The sequence below is a fragment of the Protopterus annectens genome, chromosome 2.part0, assembly GCF_019279795.1.
Source record: "Protopterus annectens isolate FY-2018-M chromosome 2.part0, PAN1.0, whole genome shotgun sequence".
NCBI lineage: Eukaryota > Metazoa > Chordata > Ceratodontiformes > Protopteridae > Protopterus > Protopterus annectens.
In genome coordinates this window covers 1,274,900,909-1,274,918,007 of record NC_056728.1, presented here as the reverse complement: position 1 = coordinate 1,274,918,007, position 17,099 = coordinate 1,274,900,909, and the positions used below count along the sequence as shown (strand labels likewise).

At 42.4% G+C, this 17,099-nt stretch overlaps 1 protein-coding gene across 1 annotated transcript in view; it reads right to left on the bottom strand.

Annotated features, from left to right (window-relative positions):
- HERC3 (HECT and RLD domain containing E3 ubiquitin protein ligase 3) overlaps positions 1-17,099 on the bottom strand; it is a 1,624,372-nt gene that overhangs the window by 1,145,974 nt on the left and 461,299 nt on the right. The window contains exon 9 of the mRNA XM_044060395.1: positions 14,280-14,356. Coding sequence (XP_043916330.1) covers positions 14,280-14,356 — 77 coding nt within the window. The remainder of the gene's footprint in view (positions 1-14,279; positions 14,357-17,099) is intronic.

Genomic DNA, 17,099 nt, shown 5'->3' with positions numbered 1-17,099 from the left:
ATGCATTTCCAACTTTTGTCTTACATGCATACACGGTTTGGCAGGCAGATCTTTATACAGTTGTTTCTTCTCACTTCCACTGAAACCTATTTCACATTTTTCAAAACTGTTTGCTTAAATGAAAACCCTCAAAAAACAAAAAAAACCTAAATACATTTTCAAATCGCCACCATTCACTATTAACTTAGAACAAGCATGCAAACCTATGTAGATCTTCAACAAACGAAATGTAGCCCTTCAGACAGGAAGGACTGAATCAAATGGAAAGCTGCATTCTCAGGCATTACCTAACCTAAAATTAAGATTACACATACTACATACTAAGGGGCATGTTACAAACTGACTGCTGTCTGTTCATTTCTCATATCTATTCCCACCCCAGATGTGAAAAATAGCTTTTTTTGCTTTCAGAAAACTAACTTTTGGCCCCAACAGTGCAGTGGCTAACATTCAGTAAGACTAAATTGTGCATCGTTCTACTAAATGCAAGCAGTATTAAGGCAGCTGGGGAGGCTACCATCTCTTATTCACTTCCCCTTGTTTCAAACTATTTTTTACTGAATGGCTTGCCACTCTATCTTTAAATTTTGCATTTCTCTTAGCAAAGAATACTTGGAAGTTTCAAGATTAGCTGCTTATACCTACAGTTTGTCTGCACGTACTGGTGGTCAGCAATGAGAAAAATCAGATCACAACTTTATGGCTGCATAAAGGAAATTTGTAAATTTCACTCTAAACAGAATGTACAGAATTCTTTGGCCACCTGGCTTTAGCTGCAGACAGTCTCCCACTTAGAGAACTTTCTAATGGGGAAAAAAAGCAAGCTAATACCTCTGCAAATGCAAGAAGCTTGCTTTTTTTTGGCTTTCACCCTCTTTTTTCAAGCCTATTTGCTTACAAAAAATGTTGCCTATAGCTCAAGCAAAGCATATTAATCTAGACCATCAACTCTCTGAGAGAAAAAAAAAAAAAAAAAAAGGGAAATGATCTCAATTTTTCATATAAAATCAGTAAACTGTTACACCCCCCACATCCATGGCAGCACAAAATTTGCTTCCGTCCAGCCCATCTTCTCTTGTTATACCATAAAGCCTACATTTCTTACAAGTAAAAAGTAATCATTTACTATTTCTAACGCATGCAAGAGTCACACTCTCTCCACCACATACATGCACTTAGAATACCCCCAACTCCACAGTATACAAAACTGCTTTACAATATAACATGCACTTCATATCATGATTTTTTTTACTACGAACAAAATTGTTTTTCTTGCAGTTGTTTTTTTTCCCCTTTACAGTCCTTCTAAACATCAGTGGCATATGTGGGGAATATGCTTTACAGTCCACCCATATGTTTAACAAAGTCAAGAAAAGTACAGTCTTCTCAGACACTTTCTTTGAAAGAAAATTTTCACAAAATGTGACTGATACTTTACAGTCTCCAATTTATTTACTAATTGTGGTGCTGGTCATCTTCGTGCTTATTCCATCTCCCAACATCAGATTATGGTTCAAGTCCAAGATGCCCATTATTCTCCAGTGATTTTTTGGACTCGCAAGCATTTTCCTTTGGAACACTGGAAAAGATTTCACTAGCACAGATTCTCTATGAGCTTTACTATCAGAAGAATAAGAAAAGCAGGGTCCTTTTTCTGCTCACTGGCTCCCTTGTTGTTGGATAGGTTTCCTCCTTAACATGTTCTGCATCAAAAATGTTTTTGAACCTTCAGCAAAAAATATTTTAGAGAGAGTTGTATATAAAAGAGTTTGAATCTCATACCTGCCTCTCAACATTCCCAGATTGCTGGAATAAATTTGCTTCTCTTTTTGCCTTGTGTACAGTGAAAAATCATTGTCCACAAACACTGTGCATTTGTATACTTTTCTTCCACAGTTTTGTTAGGATCAATGCTTTCTGCTGGCTTAATTGCATCTCAGTATGTCCTTTCAGTTAATAAATCCTGCTGTGGAAAACCAGGTTTTCTCTGAGTGCTCCGTCTTCTGAGATGATGTATATTCTATCCTTTTCTTCATTTCAACATCTCATTTTTGAAGCTTCTTCTATTTTTCCAACCTTTTATTTGCTTGGATATATTCATTAACAAGTACATTTTATTTTTTTCCTCTAAATTACTGAAAGCCATCTCTAGAAGAAAGCCAAAGCTTAAAATAACTTGCTCAACAGCTACAACATTCTTCCCAGCCACAGTCTTCTCTAAAGCTTTTCTTGTTGATTTTCTTTCAGATTCTCATTTTTTTGCAGGTAGAATGGTATTGTACTTACTATCCAGTAACTGAATTTCACCAAAGGTGACAGTTTCACTGGCATTTCTGTCTCATTTTCAGTTTTCACACTGGGAGACAGAACAATTAAGCTATTGATCAGGGAGTAGAAATATTGGAAGTCAGAGTAATATGCATTCTTCATACAGATGTCAGTCAGCCTAGGGAAAGACTTGTCAGCGGCACAGCATGGAAGTCCCCATTACAGCACAGGCTTCGGTCTCTGGATGTTTAGACATGAATTTATTCCAAGCTGCCACGAGGTAAATACAGACTAATGGCCTTGGGGATAGAGCACTCAAGTGAGGATACTTATGGCATTCCATGACTAAATCCTCAAAGGAAGAATGAATGAGAGCTTGCAGCTCTGCATCCCATGAATAACCTAAGGAAGGTATAGTGAAAGACTTCTTTTACCGCAGAGCTCCCAAAATGACAGAAATAAAGTAGACGTTTGGGTATCCCGGGGGTTCAAGTACATCTTGACAACAGGACTACCTATCACCAGACTCCTAAAGCAACACAACCTGAGATGAAGTTCAAACTCCGACTACTCCAACAGGATGGTGAAAGGTCTCCAATTAACATGTGGTCACAGTGTGCACACAAGGTAATCATCACCTCGCATGTTACTTTTTGCCTAAGGTAGAACAGGCTTATACTACACTTAGCACTGACATTAGGATTCCTCCATGGATAAAAACCTGCACCAATGACTGTAGCTCCCATAAAGACTCAGGCAAATCCTTGATTGACCTCTCTTGCCTGGCTGAAAGCTTACCCAGCAGTTCCACATAATCTGATCAATTCTGTCATTACTGAGGGAATCCCCAGGAAACAAAGCTTCGGCATTTTCAATTCATACTACGCCTATGAGACGGGTCACTCCAAGATCAGGGTAGATGAAACGGCACAAACATCCAGGTACACATACCAAGGATGGGAGCAGTAACACATCTCTCCCAGAACTCAACTCAATGGTGGAAATGGAGGAATGAAATGGAGCAAAGTCTCTCAGAATTAGATACGAGTCCTGATATCCAAATGGAAACTGGGAAAGATGAGGAAAATTCATACCTATTTCTTGGAGAGGTAGGCTGTAGCCATTCCTGCAAGTAAACTCCCAGGTGCAAATAAACTCCAGCACACCTATCAGCTCTCGAGAAAAAAAACCTTCTGACCATTCCCTAAAGGAGTCACATTCATCCATCCATAGAATTATGAAAATGTTGCTGCATCATCCAAGGAATAAAACAGTATGCACATACAGGAACTTTTTCATATAACATGGACTAAGATTCAGTGTAATAGCAGCAAAAGTTGAAAAAAGTGGCGAGAGTACAGGATGATTACGCTTATGTGCTCAGTGCACAAGATTACCATGTGCTGTCAAAAGTGTACATCTACCCCTGATGGCAGGTACTTCAGGGAAACAAATATACCAGCTACATACTGGTGATGATAAACTCAACCACAGGATAGATCGAAGAGGGCTCTCTGTATTGGATCAAAAATAAAGAAAAATTGTGCAAAATCTTACCATAACCATATATCTCCTTCTCTTCCATGTTGCAGTATTCTGCATATGGCTTTACTTCTCTACTCTCGTGTACATACAGCCAGTATCGAAAAGCTTTCAGTCCCTCCAAGGTGCGTGAGACGTCTGATGTGGCTGAGAGTACGTGGGCCATAAAGGTGACATCAACATGCACAAGCCCTCAGAACAGAAGGCCCCTGTCGGAGCAAGTCCTAGTAAGAGCAATGCCATATCATTGCCATCCAGATAGATAAGCCATTAGCTGACAGAAGGGGAAGAAGGGTGGGAAGGAATACTGCAACATGGAAGAGAAGGACATCTATGGTCATGTTAAGATTTTACACAACTTTTCTATGTCCTTCTATTCCCATGTTGCAGTACTTTGAATATGGCAGAGTGCCAAAGCTCACTGAGATCGGGGTAGCTGTGGTCTAGAGGCAGACTCCAGGAATCCATGAAGGATAGCCCTGGTGAACCCTGCCTTGGATCTAGAGATGTGGTCAAGTATGTAGTGTTTGGTGAAGGTGTGGAATGAAGACCAAGCAGCAGCCTCCAGGATAGTAGAGGTATCCGGGCCCTTGAAGAAGGCACCTGAAGAAGTTGTGGTTCTTGTGGAATGAGCTTTAACTGTAACCTGCAGAGACTTATCATGGAATTGGTAGCAGAAAGTGATGGCCTTGGAGATCCAAGCAGAAACAGTCTGCTTGGACACTGCCTTCCCCAGGGCTCTAGTGCAGAATGATATGAAAAGTTGGTCAGCCTGTCTGATAGACTTTGTGTAGTGCAGGTAGAATCTGATTTGTCTGTGTACATCCAGGGAATGCAGCACTCACTGCCTCCTTGTGGATTTGGGAAAAAGACAAGTGTATGGCCTGACTGAAGGACAGGTCATTGACTACCTTGGGCATGAAGGACGGGTTTGTCCTGAGGGTAATCCTGTCCATGTGGAAAATGAGGAAGGGAGGAATAGCCATAAAGGCTTGGAGTTCAGACACTCTTCTGGCTGAGGTTAGGGCCAACAACAGAACAGTTTTCCAAGTACAATGCTTTAGGGAAGCTTTATCTGCTGGTGTAAGCTTCTCGAGCATATAGTTAAGGTCCCAAGGTGGAGGACAGGGTTTCCTGGGCAGTGTGAGGTGAAGTACCCCTTTAAGGAAGAGTTTGGAAGGAAGTCTGGATGCTAATGAAGGATTCAGAGGCAGGCATGCAAAAATAGCAGAAAGATGGCCTTTGGTGGATGAATAAGCCAACCTAGTCTGTAGCAGCTCACACAAATAGGCCAGCACTAGAGGGGGTTCACCAAGAAGTGGGTCCAGCTGTCTTTTATGACACCAAATACTGAATCGTTTCCACTTCGAAAGATTTGATTTTCTTGTATTGGGTTTCCTGGCCTCCTGCAGGATACTGAGCACATACTCATTGTAAAGATGTCTGAAAGGGATCAGAATCCGATCAGCCACAGGGTTAGGTGTAGAAGCTGCCACTGTGGATAAATTAGTGACCCCTTGTGCTGTGTGAGAAGGTCCACTCTGGGGGGGTAACTTGTGGCGATTGCCCTTGGACAAATGTAGGAAGTGAGGGGGAACCAGTGCTCTCTGGGCCAGTAGGAAGTCACCAACAAAATTTTGGATTGTCCTGCTGTATTTTCATCAGGACCTTCTGAATGAGTGGGAAGGGGGGGTGCATCTAGATATTTCCCCTTCCAGGAAATTGAGAAGCCATCTGTTGCCAGTGCCTGTGGTTCTGGCATCCTGGTGCAGAAGCCAGGAAGTTGCTTGTTGATGGCGGAGGCAAACAGGTCTATTTGAGGTATACCCCACCTGTGGACCAGATCCAGGAAGACATCTCTGTGAAGTATCCATTTGTGGTTGTTTGTGCTTGGTCTGCTCAAATAATCTGCCTGTGAGTTGTGGAGAGAGGAAATGTAAGTCACCTGGAGGGTTATTCCCTGTGAGGTGGCCAATTTCCAAACCAAAAGGGCTAGTCTGCAGAACAGGTAGGACTTGGTCCCTCCCTGTTTGTTGATATACCACAGTACAGTGGTGTTGTCTGTGTATATCAGAAGGGGTCCCTGTTATAGGAAATGGAGAAATGCCTGGAGGGCTAGGGGGATTGCCCTCACCTATTTGGCATTGATGTGTTCTGATTTGAGGCGATTTGGCCACAGGCCCTGCACCTTTCGGTGGCAGAGGGTGGCTCCCCATCCCAGGTCTGAGGGATCTGTGTACATGACCTGAGTGGGTTGAGGTGGTTGGGAGAGGAAGGCCTGGGTTGTGATTCATCTGATCCAACCACCATACTACTTCCTTGTTTAGGCAGGCTAGTACTGGAACAATGTGCTCCAGAGGATGGCTGCGTTGCTTCCATATTGACCAAAGGTGCCACTGTAGCTTTCCCGTGTGCAATCCTGCTAAAGGAAGCATGGGTATGGTAGCTGCCATGTAGCCCAGAAGTTTGAGGTACTGCCTTGCAGTCAGCTCTGTGGAGTGAAGGACAAGGAGGAGATGTTCCGTCAATTAACTCACTTTTGTGAGTTTTTTTCTGAGTGGATCCTTCACCCAAGGAATACAATGTCTTGGGTTGGTTGAAGATGAGATTCTGGGAGGTTTATCTGAAAGCCCAGTGACTGAAGGTGGGTCACCACAAGGGGATGTGTCCATGGAGGGTTTCTTGGATGGCAGCCTGGATCAACATGCCGTCCAGGTAGGGGAATATCTGTATTCCCTTTGTCCTACAGTAAGCCACCATTGGTGCCAAGCATTTGGTGAACACTCTGGGTGCGGTTAAGAGTCCAAAGTTAAGGCAGAGAATTGCAAGTGAGAGGAACCCACCAAGAATCTCAAGTATTCCCTGTGGGTGGGTTTGATAGGGAAGTGGAGATAAGCATCCTTTACATCTAATGTAACCAGGAATCCTTGTGGGATTATGGGAGGGAAAAGGGCTGGCAGGGTCAGCATTTTGAAGGTAGGGACCTTTAGGAAAAAGGTTGAGATAGGAGAGGTCTAGAATAGGTCTCTAGGGTCCATCTTTCCTGGGGACCAGGAAGAGCCTTGAGTAGAATTGTCTTCCTTTTGCGGTTGAGGGGACTGTCTCTATGGTACCCTGATCTAACAGGGTCTGCACTACCGGTTGCAAGAGGTGCAGTTGCTGAGCAGGTGGTTGTGGTATGCCTCGCACTATGGGTGGTGAAGATCCAGGACATAAAATAACCATTCTGAAGTATGGACAGGACCCACTTGTCTAAGGTGAGATGGGTCCAAACAGGGAGACCGTGAGAGAGGCGAGCAAACAGTGGTACAGAAGGAGGGTAGGGGTGTCAGGTAGTCAGATGCTACCTGCCCTTTCCTGAAAGGGAATTCTCTGGCTAGAAGGAGGGGATGCTCTAGCTGGAGAGGGTTGTTTCCTTGTGGGTCAACAAGGCCTTGAAAGAGGAGCAGGATGGGAGTGCTTCCTAATAAACTGAGTTTTTGCTGTATAGTTACGGTGAAACGTAGGGACTGGTAAAACCAGTAAATGTTTAAGGTCCTGCATTTCTTTGCCTTTTTGCTGCAGAAATTTGAAAAGGTCTGCTACTTTAGAACCAAAAAGTGCAGCATTGTCCAAGGGAGCATCAATAAGCTTTTCCCTGAAATCATCTGGCAGGGGTTGTAGACGAAGCCAAGAGTACCTGCATAAGGCAGATGCTGATGACCTGGCTGAGGATTCAGCAGCAGCATCATAACTACACTTGATAAGTGTGTCTGGTGACCTGGGAAGAGAAAGCCAGGAGAGAGGACAGTGATGCTTTGGGCAGAGGAGTCTGGAATACCTGCCAGGTGTTTGGTGGCAGATTTAAAACGTGGCAAGGCATACTTGGCCATGTGAGTCTGGTAGCTTGTGGCTCTGAAGGCCATGGTAGCCAAAGTGTACATCTTTTTGCCCAACCTTTCCATGGTCTTGCTGTCTTTGTCAGCAGGGAGAATGGTGGTTGTAGGCAGGCGTTTAGAGGCTTTGTCCATAGACAGGCAGGATAGGAGGAACAGCAGATGGGCTGGGGGGGTTCCATTTTAATGAGGTTGTAATACCTATTTTGCACCTCAGTCATTTCTGATGATCCCCATTTAAAGTGTTCCTTCGCCCTGCTAATAGTTTCACCAAAGTTCAAGTCTTTAACCAGGGAGTCAGGGTCCAATGAGTTCATCTGGGGAGTTGTATCCCAAGGGGAAAGATAAGTTGAGAGTTGTAAGACGGTGATTCCTCTGAGGAATCTGAAAGGACTTCCTCCTCTCTAGTTAACTGCTTTGGTAGGCTGAGGCCTAAGTCTCAGGAGAGGAGGAGAAGTGGAACGAGTAAGAGCAGCGGTAGGCCTCAGTGCCATAAAGGCAGTGAAAATGCTTTGACTGAAAGCCTGCCAATCAGGCATGCCTTTTGTTGTGGGGGAAATATGTTTTCTCTCTTCTCTTAAGTGGTCCGGTGGCCGTCTACCTAGAAACCGGTGATTGCAAGAGCTCGGAAGGCTCAGACAGTTACAAAGAAAATGGAGCCCCCCCGGCGTCAGAAACTAGAACCCAGAACAGCCTTTGCGGACATGCTCTTGCCTAAGGATAGTGTGGTGTCCTTAGAGGTACTCGCGACATCTGGGGTGGAGGATCTACGTCCAGATTCTGGAACTAGGCCGATATCAGCCACAGTTTGGGGATCAGTCAGAAGAGGCTCAGCAGTAGATTAAGGCCGTAAGGTCCTGGCCTTTTTTGGCGGTTCTGCAGAGACATCTGAGGAGCCCCTCTATCCATAAAGTAAGCTGCTTCAGACATTGGTTTTCAAGGTAAAGATTAAGCACATGCAAGTGACTACGTATTGTCATAGGCAAGAACACCTGGCAAATAGGGCAGGCCTTGTGGTAGTGCAACCATCCCAAACAGAAAAGGCACTTATAATGGGCATACTTATGAGGCATCTGGTGGCCGCACTGACACTTACCCTTTCTGGATGTCATAAACAAGCAATACTAATTTTTATTCAGACTGAATAGGTCCCCAAAAACAGGGTACTCATCTTATGAAACAAATCAGACGTCAGCGGTGCAGAAACAGCTGGTGTACGACTGGCGGCTGAAAAGTTCTGAGGTCTGGTGCGTTCCAACATCTCCTTTATGGCCCATGTACTCTTGGCCATGTCAGACATCTCACACACCTTGAAGGGACTGAAAGCTTTTGGATACTGTCCATACATATGACTAGAGGAGTAAACCCATATGCAGAATACTGCAACACTAAAATAGAAGGACATCTGAGGGGAGAACAAACCACTCAAAATAAAAGGAATTCTATGGAAGAACGCACTGCTCTTCACAGATCAGAAGAGTATGGGGGATTCCTCCATGTGCCATGCCTGAAAAAAAAATTATTTGGCTGGTCACGGAGTACACTGTAAGCTGCTTTCCTGATTTCTAAAGAATACTGGTAGCCAGGAAAGCATAAAGGTATTGAAAAATATTAGAAACAATATTAGATACGATTACAATGCAACATTTTAAATCAAAATTTAAAACTATGCCATCTACAACAAAATGGAAAGAAAAACTGGAAAGTGTATGCAGAAAAACTTAATAGACTATTACCAGAGTAAAAGATAGTACATGTTGAGTTGTTACAGAACATGGTTTATAAATGAGTAGAAGCTCAATCTGTACTAAAATGTGTAGCAGCACAAAACAAATGATGCAGTACTATGGATCCAAATATCTAAATACGAGACTAACCTAAAGTAATAAAAGTAACAGAGTAACAAACACATTTTACAACCGATCATAAATACAAGTTGTATGTTCCTGTACTTATCTTCATACTACAGGAATAGTACAATAAAAAAAGTAAGCTTAAAATAGAATGTCCATACAACTACAGCAAGGACTGGCATACTTGGTTACCTTTAATCTTGATGGCTATAGAATCTTTACAATCAAGTTCAACTAGGGCAAGTCTATCAGAGTTAATGGCTGGAAGAAAAGTGTCAATCATATTAGACATTCTAACCTACCTGATAAGTGAATTCCTGAATGATCTATAACAGAATTTTGGCTAAGAGACTTTTGTTTCAACCAATTATCAATACATTTTGACGACTGAAAGGGTTGCAGAAACTTTTGCCACCCCCAAAATTCAAGCTAGATTGAAGAGCAACAGGAAAATGTCAATATTTTTCATAACTCAACATTAGAATTTTAGGACAGAAAAAAAGGGACTTTCACTGACCAGCTGAGGAAATGCACTTCTAATCTTGTTAGTTATGGTGTAACTCTAGCCGTGATGAACACAAATTAAACATCCCATACCTGAGCTAATAACTCCATTAATCTGGAACATTGACTTAATCGGCATGAAAGGTCAAATCAGTACATGTGCAAAAATGATTTGTATAGCCTCATAGAAAGGTAAGCATCTACAAAACCTGATAGAATCAGAAATGGCACTGTGGGGCTGTGCTTTTCAAAATTAACAGAAATCACACTTTATGCAGCCCCAAAGAAAAGGACTTTACAATATACATATCCAGATACATTCATAGCCAGTCAATTTTTAATAAAAGAACTATACAAAATATACTTTGCAATAATGAAAATTACAAAAGGAGAAGCACTCATTGGGGGATGGAGCTGCATGAATTGTCTGATAAACTACTTCACAAACAAGTGATCAGCCAAGAATGATATAGTGGTAGACAGGCTTAGATGACAGATGCACTATAATACAACAGTAAGATCAAGTATGACAGTACCAGGAGTAATTCAGCTAGGGTGGACCCTGTCCCTTCCTTCTGGACCAGATGAAGGATCTTCTCCATTCTGCCAGGTAGGACTTTGCTGTGTTAGCCTCATGGCCTCCTCCGTAACTTGCATTCATTCTTAGACATGAAATGATTGAGAGGAATCTGTCATATTATCCAGGCAGTCAAGTCTGAGTGCCTGTATGTTCAGGTAAATTAGGTATTAGAGTTCTGCATGCCCAGGCATATGGTAACAGATATGTTGAAAGGCTGTTCCTTTGGTAAGCTGCAACACCAAAATGAATCAGTGTTGTCTTTACCAACAGGAGACAACTAGAATCATCCTGGGGTCTCCCCATGGCTTTTGCAACACTCCTGAAAAACAGACATCAGTGAATAAGTACACAGGAAAAGAATACCCGCTAGAAATGGGAAGGCATCCTGTGCTTACGTGCTGCTGCTGTATGCATCTCCTGCAATACTATGGACGTTGGTGATTTTCTGGGGAGGCAAACACATCTAGGCCTAGTACCCTCTACTACTTGGTTAGGCTTCTGAAGACAGTTTTGTTAAAGTGCCATTCATGGTTGCTGGTAAGAATTTTTTCAAAAGGTGTCCTCAATTTGGTTGAGTTCAGCTGGAACATTAGATGCCCTGAGGACCATATGAATTTGCCAACAGCTCTCGAGCTTGAATCACAAACTTGCAGAGGATTTATGTAATACATAACCATAGTGCTGTACATGGTCAACAGCACTCCTGGCTTCCATACTGGACACAAGGTATGGAGAATCATTTGAGGTTTCCCTAATGATCCAGCCAAGTCTTGCCTGAAGCACTGGTTGTCCAGGTTTCATTGTGTTCAGGTGCAAAAATGGCAAGCCCATTTTCTTCCTCACTTGATAGGCCCACCAGATAAACTGTTGGACACCCAAAAGGATTAGTATTTCCTTGTTTAATGGGTGCAGAATACTGCTCTCAAAGGTTCAAGTACCACTGAACCTTGACCTTGTAAAGCTTTGCTAAGGGGTACTACCAGAAAGATCACTGAGGCAATACCCCAAGGATTTCTATCAGTATCACGATTGTCTTCTGGACTTAAATTCTCCTAAGAACAGTCTTTTCTATGGGCAGATGCCTTGCACTTCAAGTTTATGGAATTTCTCAAAGATACATTATTTGCTGGCTATTAAACTGAACTTTGGAATACTGTAGGGGGGACCCGACATTTTGTAGCCAATCCAATGTGAATTTCAGCTTCGCCTGCAGTTTATCCTCTGTTGTAGCTTGCAGTAGACAGTCATCTAGACATGAGTAACTGTGAACTTCTTTGGTTTTCAGAAATTCTACTTCTTGTACTAGATGCTTCGCAAACATGCTGGAAACAACTGAAAGCTCAATGGACAAGTGCTTTAAAGGGGAGTTGAAACTGCATCTTGGCATTAGTGGATATAAAAGTTGCTTTACCATTTCAATTGCATTCTCCTAGTTTCTGAAAATACCTTGCTTCACAGAAATGAATAGCTTTTGTCAAGACAAGCAACTGAATGGTTACCTCAATATTTTCTGGTAGTAGCTGGATTCTCAATCACATATACCTTTAAATATGGCCACTGGTGCCACCATCATGGAATAAGAGTTCACTGCATCCTGGCTGCACTCAGCTATGTGGATCAGTCTGGAAATTTGAAAGCTCAGGGTCTTGTCCTTTACTTCCACAGCTTAATCTTCTACCTTTTATAGGATTTTCCCTTGATACTTTCCCACTTGAATCCAAAGGTGGCCAATACATATACCATTCCATCAAACCTAAGGAATCACACTTTCTCTGTCATTAGGCAGAGTGTTGGGCCTCAGTTTCAGTTTTGATGCATCCAGGATGACAATGGTGGGGTTCACCACTAAATTTCTGAACAAGTACTGGAAAGCTTGTTGCGCCTCACAGAACTGGCTGGGTTTCTTGGATGGACTGGACTAAATTCAGTTCTAAAGAAACCACCTGAAAAGCATATTCAGACACTTAGAAACTAGAGAACTACTGCTGGTTTCTGTTCCTCCAACCCTAATAGATCCAAATATCTCATGTGTAACATCTCCCTGGACTTCCTTTTAAAAAGTTCTCTTAAAGACGGGCAGCCATTGCAATAAACTGCCTTTGTTTGGAAAACTTGATGAAATGTTTCAACCATCAGAGTCATAACCAAGAAGGTAAGACAACTGTGGGGTAGCTCATATTCATTCTCAGTGAGACATCTGACTGCTTGGAAGGGGACAAGACTTACTACACTAGATGTCAGAAGCAGAAGGCTGCAACACACCCAGCTGAAAATTTTGCCAGGTCATAAATAACTCACTAAGCATGCCTCTTGAAGTGTACAGCTACATCTAACAGGGGAATACACTGCCTATTGATCATATGCACATGCTTCCAAAAGAACCAAACTTGCAAGGAGTAGTACTGAACCATGCTCCATGGCATGGTCCTTTCTGGACAAATCTACCACACATTGGGCAGGTCTGTCCCCCACTCTAGGTTCATGCATTAAGAGTATAGAAATGTCAGGAGTTATCCTTACAGGACTGTACTACCCACTTCCAGGTGGAGGTCTTGTATAGGAGTAAGTGTGACTTGAACTTCTGGCACACCGGGTCCTTGGTACATGACCTAGGAAACATGCGTAGCTTGTCATCATGTCTGCCTTCAAAGGGGACGAGGCATACGCTACAGATGGAAAACTCGCCTATGGACAGCTAACTCACAGGTAATGACATCCTTGGGTTTGATGGGCATCATCATGAGTGGCCTTTTGCTCTTTTCATCCTGACAGCCTCTTCACCCTGCACCTTTTTGTATTGGCTATTTTATATGTGCAACATTTTTAAAGGGTAAGGCTTCCCTCAAAGATACGCAAGGCTGTTTGGCAGTCTGAGTTAACCATACATGATCGCTCCTTCACATTCTAAGTGTAAAACCCACTCAACTTGTCAGTTAACCACAATGTGAGTTTGTCCAAAGCAAAATAATCACTTTGACTGCACATCATTGTACAAGATTTGGCACCTGTAACTGAAAAAGCTTTTCAGGTCTGCATGAGAAATGTCGCAGGAAGCAAACAAGGCTTCCCCAAAATTCTTCAGCATGTAAAAGAAGAAATAGCTGGAGTAATATGAACAGATGTTAGAAACATTTCCTCAAAGGAGCACTTATTAGAAGACTTTTTCGACGAGAAGTTCTGGGGCCAAGAGTGGCCTCTGAACTTCCTCACCAAGATATGCATGCATCTGCAGCAAAAGAAAACTGCAGTGTGTGTGCTGACTGCCTTTCCTATTCAGCATGTAGGCATGTGTACTCAAGCTGGTGAGGAAATAGCCCATCCCCAAGATGTTCGCAGAGCTCCAGAGTCAGGCCATCTGGGTAGACATTCACCTGTAGCTAATTTCTTCTTGTCAGTAACTACTACAACTGTGACTCATACAAAGAATATCCAATATTCTGCTATTGGCACATTACACATTTTAAGTAAATCTAAAGTTTCTACTACATTAAGAAACTCAAATAAAAAGAGCTGTGCACAAACTGGCAGCAGTCCTTGTAGCTCCACCTTTATGAACATCGAAGGAACAGAGTCCCATTACTAGCAGTCAGAAAATCATCTACTGGTTCTTTACTTTTGTAAGGATCTACGGATGCATGTTCAATTTATCACTCTTACCTCATATCTGAAGCACACTGCAAAACTCTGATCTCCCCCACAAAAGATGCATTTAACGACATAAAATCTGGAGACATCTGTGAACAAATTAATGGAAAGCTGTTATGGATTGTTTTTAAAAGTGCAATTTAGGAACAGTTTGGGAAAGAGGAGAAAAGGTTAACAAGGGAAGGACAGTGGAAAAGAGATTAGATTATTTGAACAGAATATTAACATTATACATAAATCAAATTAGTTTGTTCTTATTAATAAATAGGCTGTCTTAACTATCAGCAGATCAGTACTTTACTTTTTAAATGGTTACTAATCACACAGACATTTAAGAAGAGAGATTACAGCCATAAAAGGAGTTCTGGTTCATGTAAAAAAAAAAAAAAAAAAAGAGTTGCTCAAGCACAATGAGCACAACTGACAGAGCAAAGGCCATTTGTAACTGTAGTCAAGAGCTACAGGATTTTACCAACGGGACGCATGTGCAAGCAATTGCAGTCCTTGCTCTGCTGCTTTCAGTGCAACTCACTCACGAAGCTACATTTCAAGGGTAGGGGACTCCCCCAACCATGCAAAGAAAACGTGAATATATCAACTTAACTAAACCGAAAATGTAATCCCATCCAGGTAAACATGTCAGAGAGCTTTATACCCTAAACTCGACTGCTTCCAAATAGCACAGTAAAATGGATATATGCAGAACAGCACTGATTTAAGCTAGAAAGATATATATTTCAGTTTCTTGTGTGTCCAGTAGTGCTTTGAAAACCAGCTGTTTTCATGAACCCTCTCCCTAAAAGGGAAAGTCCTGCTTGCCCCTCCCAGACTGGGACCGCACCAGAATATGGCACCCAAAACCACAGCCCTGTATCAAACTGGGAGAAAGTACAGTTTGGTAGCGTCATTCTCTAACTTCTAGAATATTGCTTGTGTCCTAATTCTCCTTAGTGGTTAAAGGACACCCTAATGTTGTAGGATTTGCTTTGATAACCTGTAGGTTTGGATTTTCATACACCCAAACAAGCTATAGTAGCCTCTACCAGGAACTATTAGAGTAAAACTCAGCCACTACCCCCCACGGGTAGGCAACCTAGTATCTAAATCATACTGGCTAACACTTGGGCCAGCTCCTGCAGCACCTGGACCTGACAAACCTGAATTACCATGCTTAAAGTCAAGCAGAAGTTTCAGAAGTACTTCTACCATAGTAGGGCTAGAAACATGGCCCATAACTTGAGAATATTGAGACACCTGCCCAGCTAGATAATGGCCAAGCTAATTAATCTAAATCTAATCTTCCCTCAAGTATTATGTCCAACTCAGACTGTACTGAGAGGCAAGGAAACAACTATAGTTTGTGGACAAAGCCAATTTTCACGAAAAGGCAACAAGTACCAAATTAAAGGAGTAGTTCCAAGAAAAAATAGCTGTGCCTACACTTGGGTATGATCTACTAAACTAGTAAAGGCAACTATGAGGCACAAGAGAAATAACACAAAAATAGAAGTTATGTTCTTACCATAACGTTCCATGTTAGTTGTCTTCTTCTCGCCTTCTTTCTTGCTGGATGGGACCGTGTCCCTAGCACCTTGTCCCGGGTGGCCTAACGGAACAGACTCTTGAGAACAGTGGAACCAAAGTTAGCTCTATGCCTAGAAGCTAAATCCAACTTATAATGAGAAACGAAAGTGTGAGGAGTAGCCCAAGTAGCCGCTGCACAAATGGTGTCAATAGGCAGTCTGTCTTGGAAGGCTATAGAAGTAGCCAAAGCTCTGGTGGAATGGGCTTTAGGTTTGTTAGGCAGCTTTTGGTGTCTAATTTCATAAACAAGGGAAATCAGAGATGTTAGCCATCTAGATAATGATACCTTTGAAACTGAAAGTCCCTTTCTGCCTTCTGCATAGGAGACAAACAGCTGGTCAGATTTCCGGAATTGTTTGGTTCTATCCAAATAGTACCTTAACTGACGATGAACATCTAGCCAATGCAATTTTTGCTCAGACCTATTAGAATATTCTGGAAAAAACACAGGGAGGTCAATGCTTTGATTTAGGTTAGACGTCGAGGCTATCTTAGGTAAAAAAGACGGGTTGGTTCGTAAAGATACCCTGTCCTTATGAAACAACAGATAAGGAGGTCGACAGCTGAGTGCATGAAGTTCTGAAACTCTTCTAGCTGAAGTAATAGCTACCAGAAAGAGAGTCTTCCATGATAGCAATTTTAAAGAACAGGAGACTGCAGGTTCGAAAGGGGGAAGAATCAAAGAACTAAATTTAGGTCCCAAGGAGGAGGAGGATTTCTTATAGGAGGTCTGAGTAGAAAAACTCCTTTCAAAAAGGCTTTGCAAAGCTTGTGGGACATTATGGCAGACTCTGAAATGCCCACATGAAAGTTAGAGATAGCTGCCAGTTGAACCTTAAGAGTAGAAGGAGATGAACCTGCATGAAAGAGTTCAGCTAGAAAATCAAGGACCATTTGTATGGAAGCAGTGAAAGGATCTATGTCCCTTCCTTGAGCCCAACAGGCAAAACGTTTCCACTTACTCAAATAAATCTTTCTAGTGGAAGATTTATGGGAAGCTATCAAAATATCTCGAACAGAGTGAGATATTTGAGGAAGCCTGGCTAATGTTGGAATTGGAGGAACCAAGCAGTGAGGTTCAGAGAGGGAAGGGAGCGATGAAACTGACCCGACTGATGGATCAAAAGGTCTGGAACTAGGTCCAGATGCCAAGGTCGCTCCAACAGAAATTGATGTAGAAAGGGGAACCAAACCTGTCGAGGCCAGTAAGGAGCAATGAGGATCAACAAGGCCTTCTGAGCGATAGCT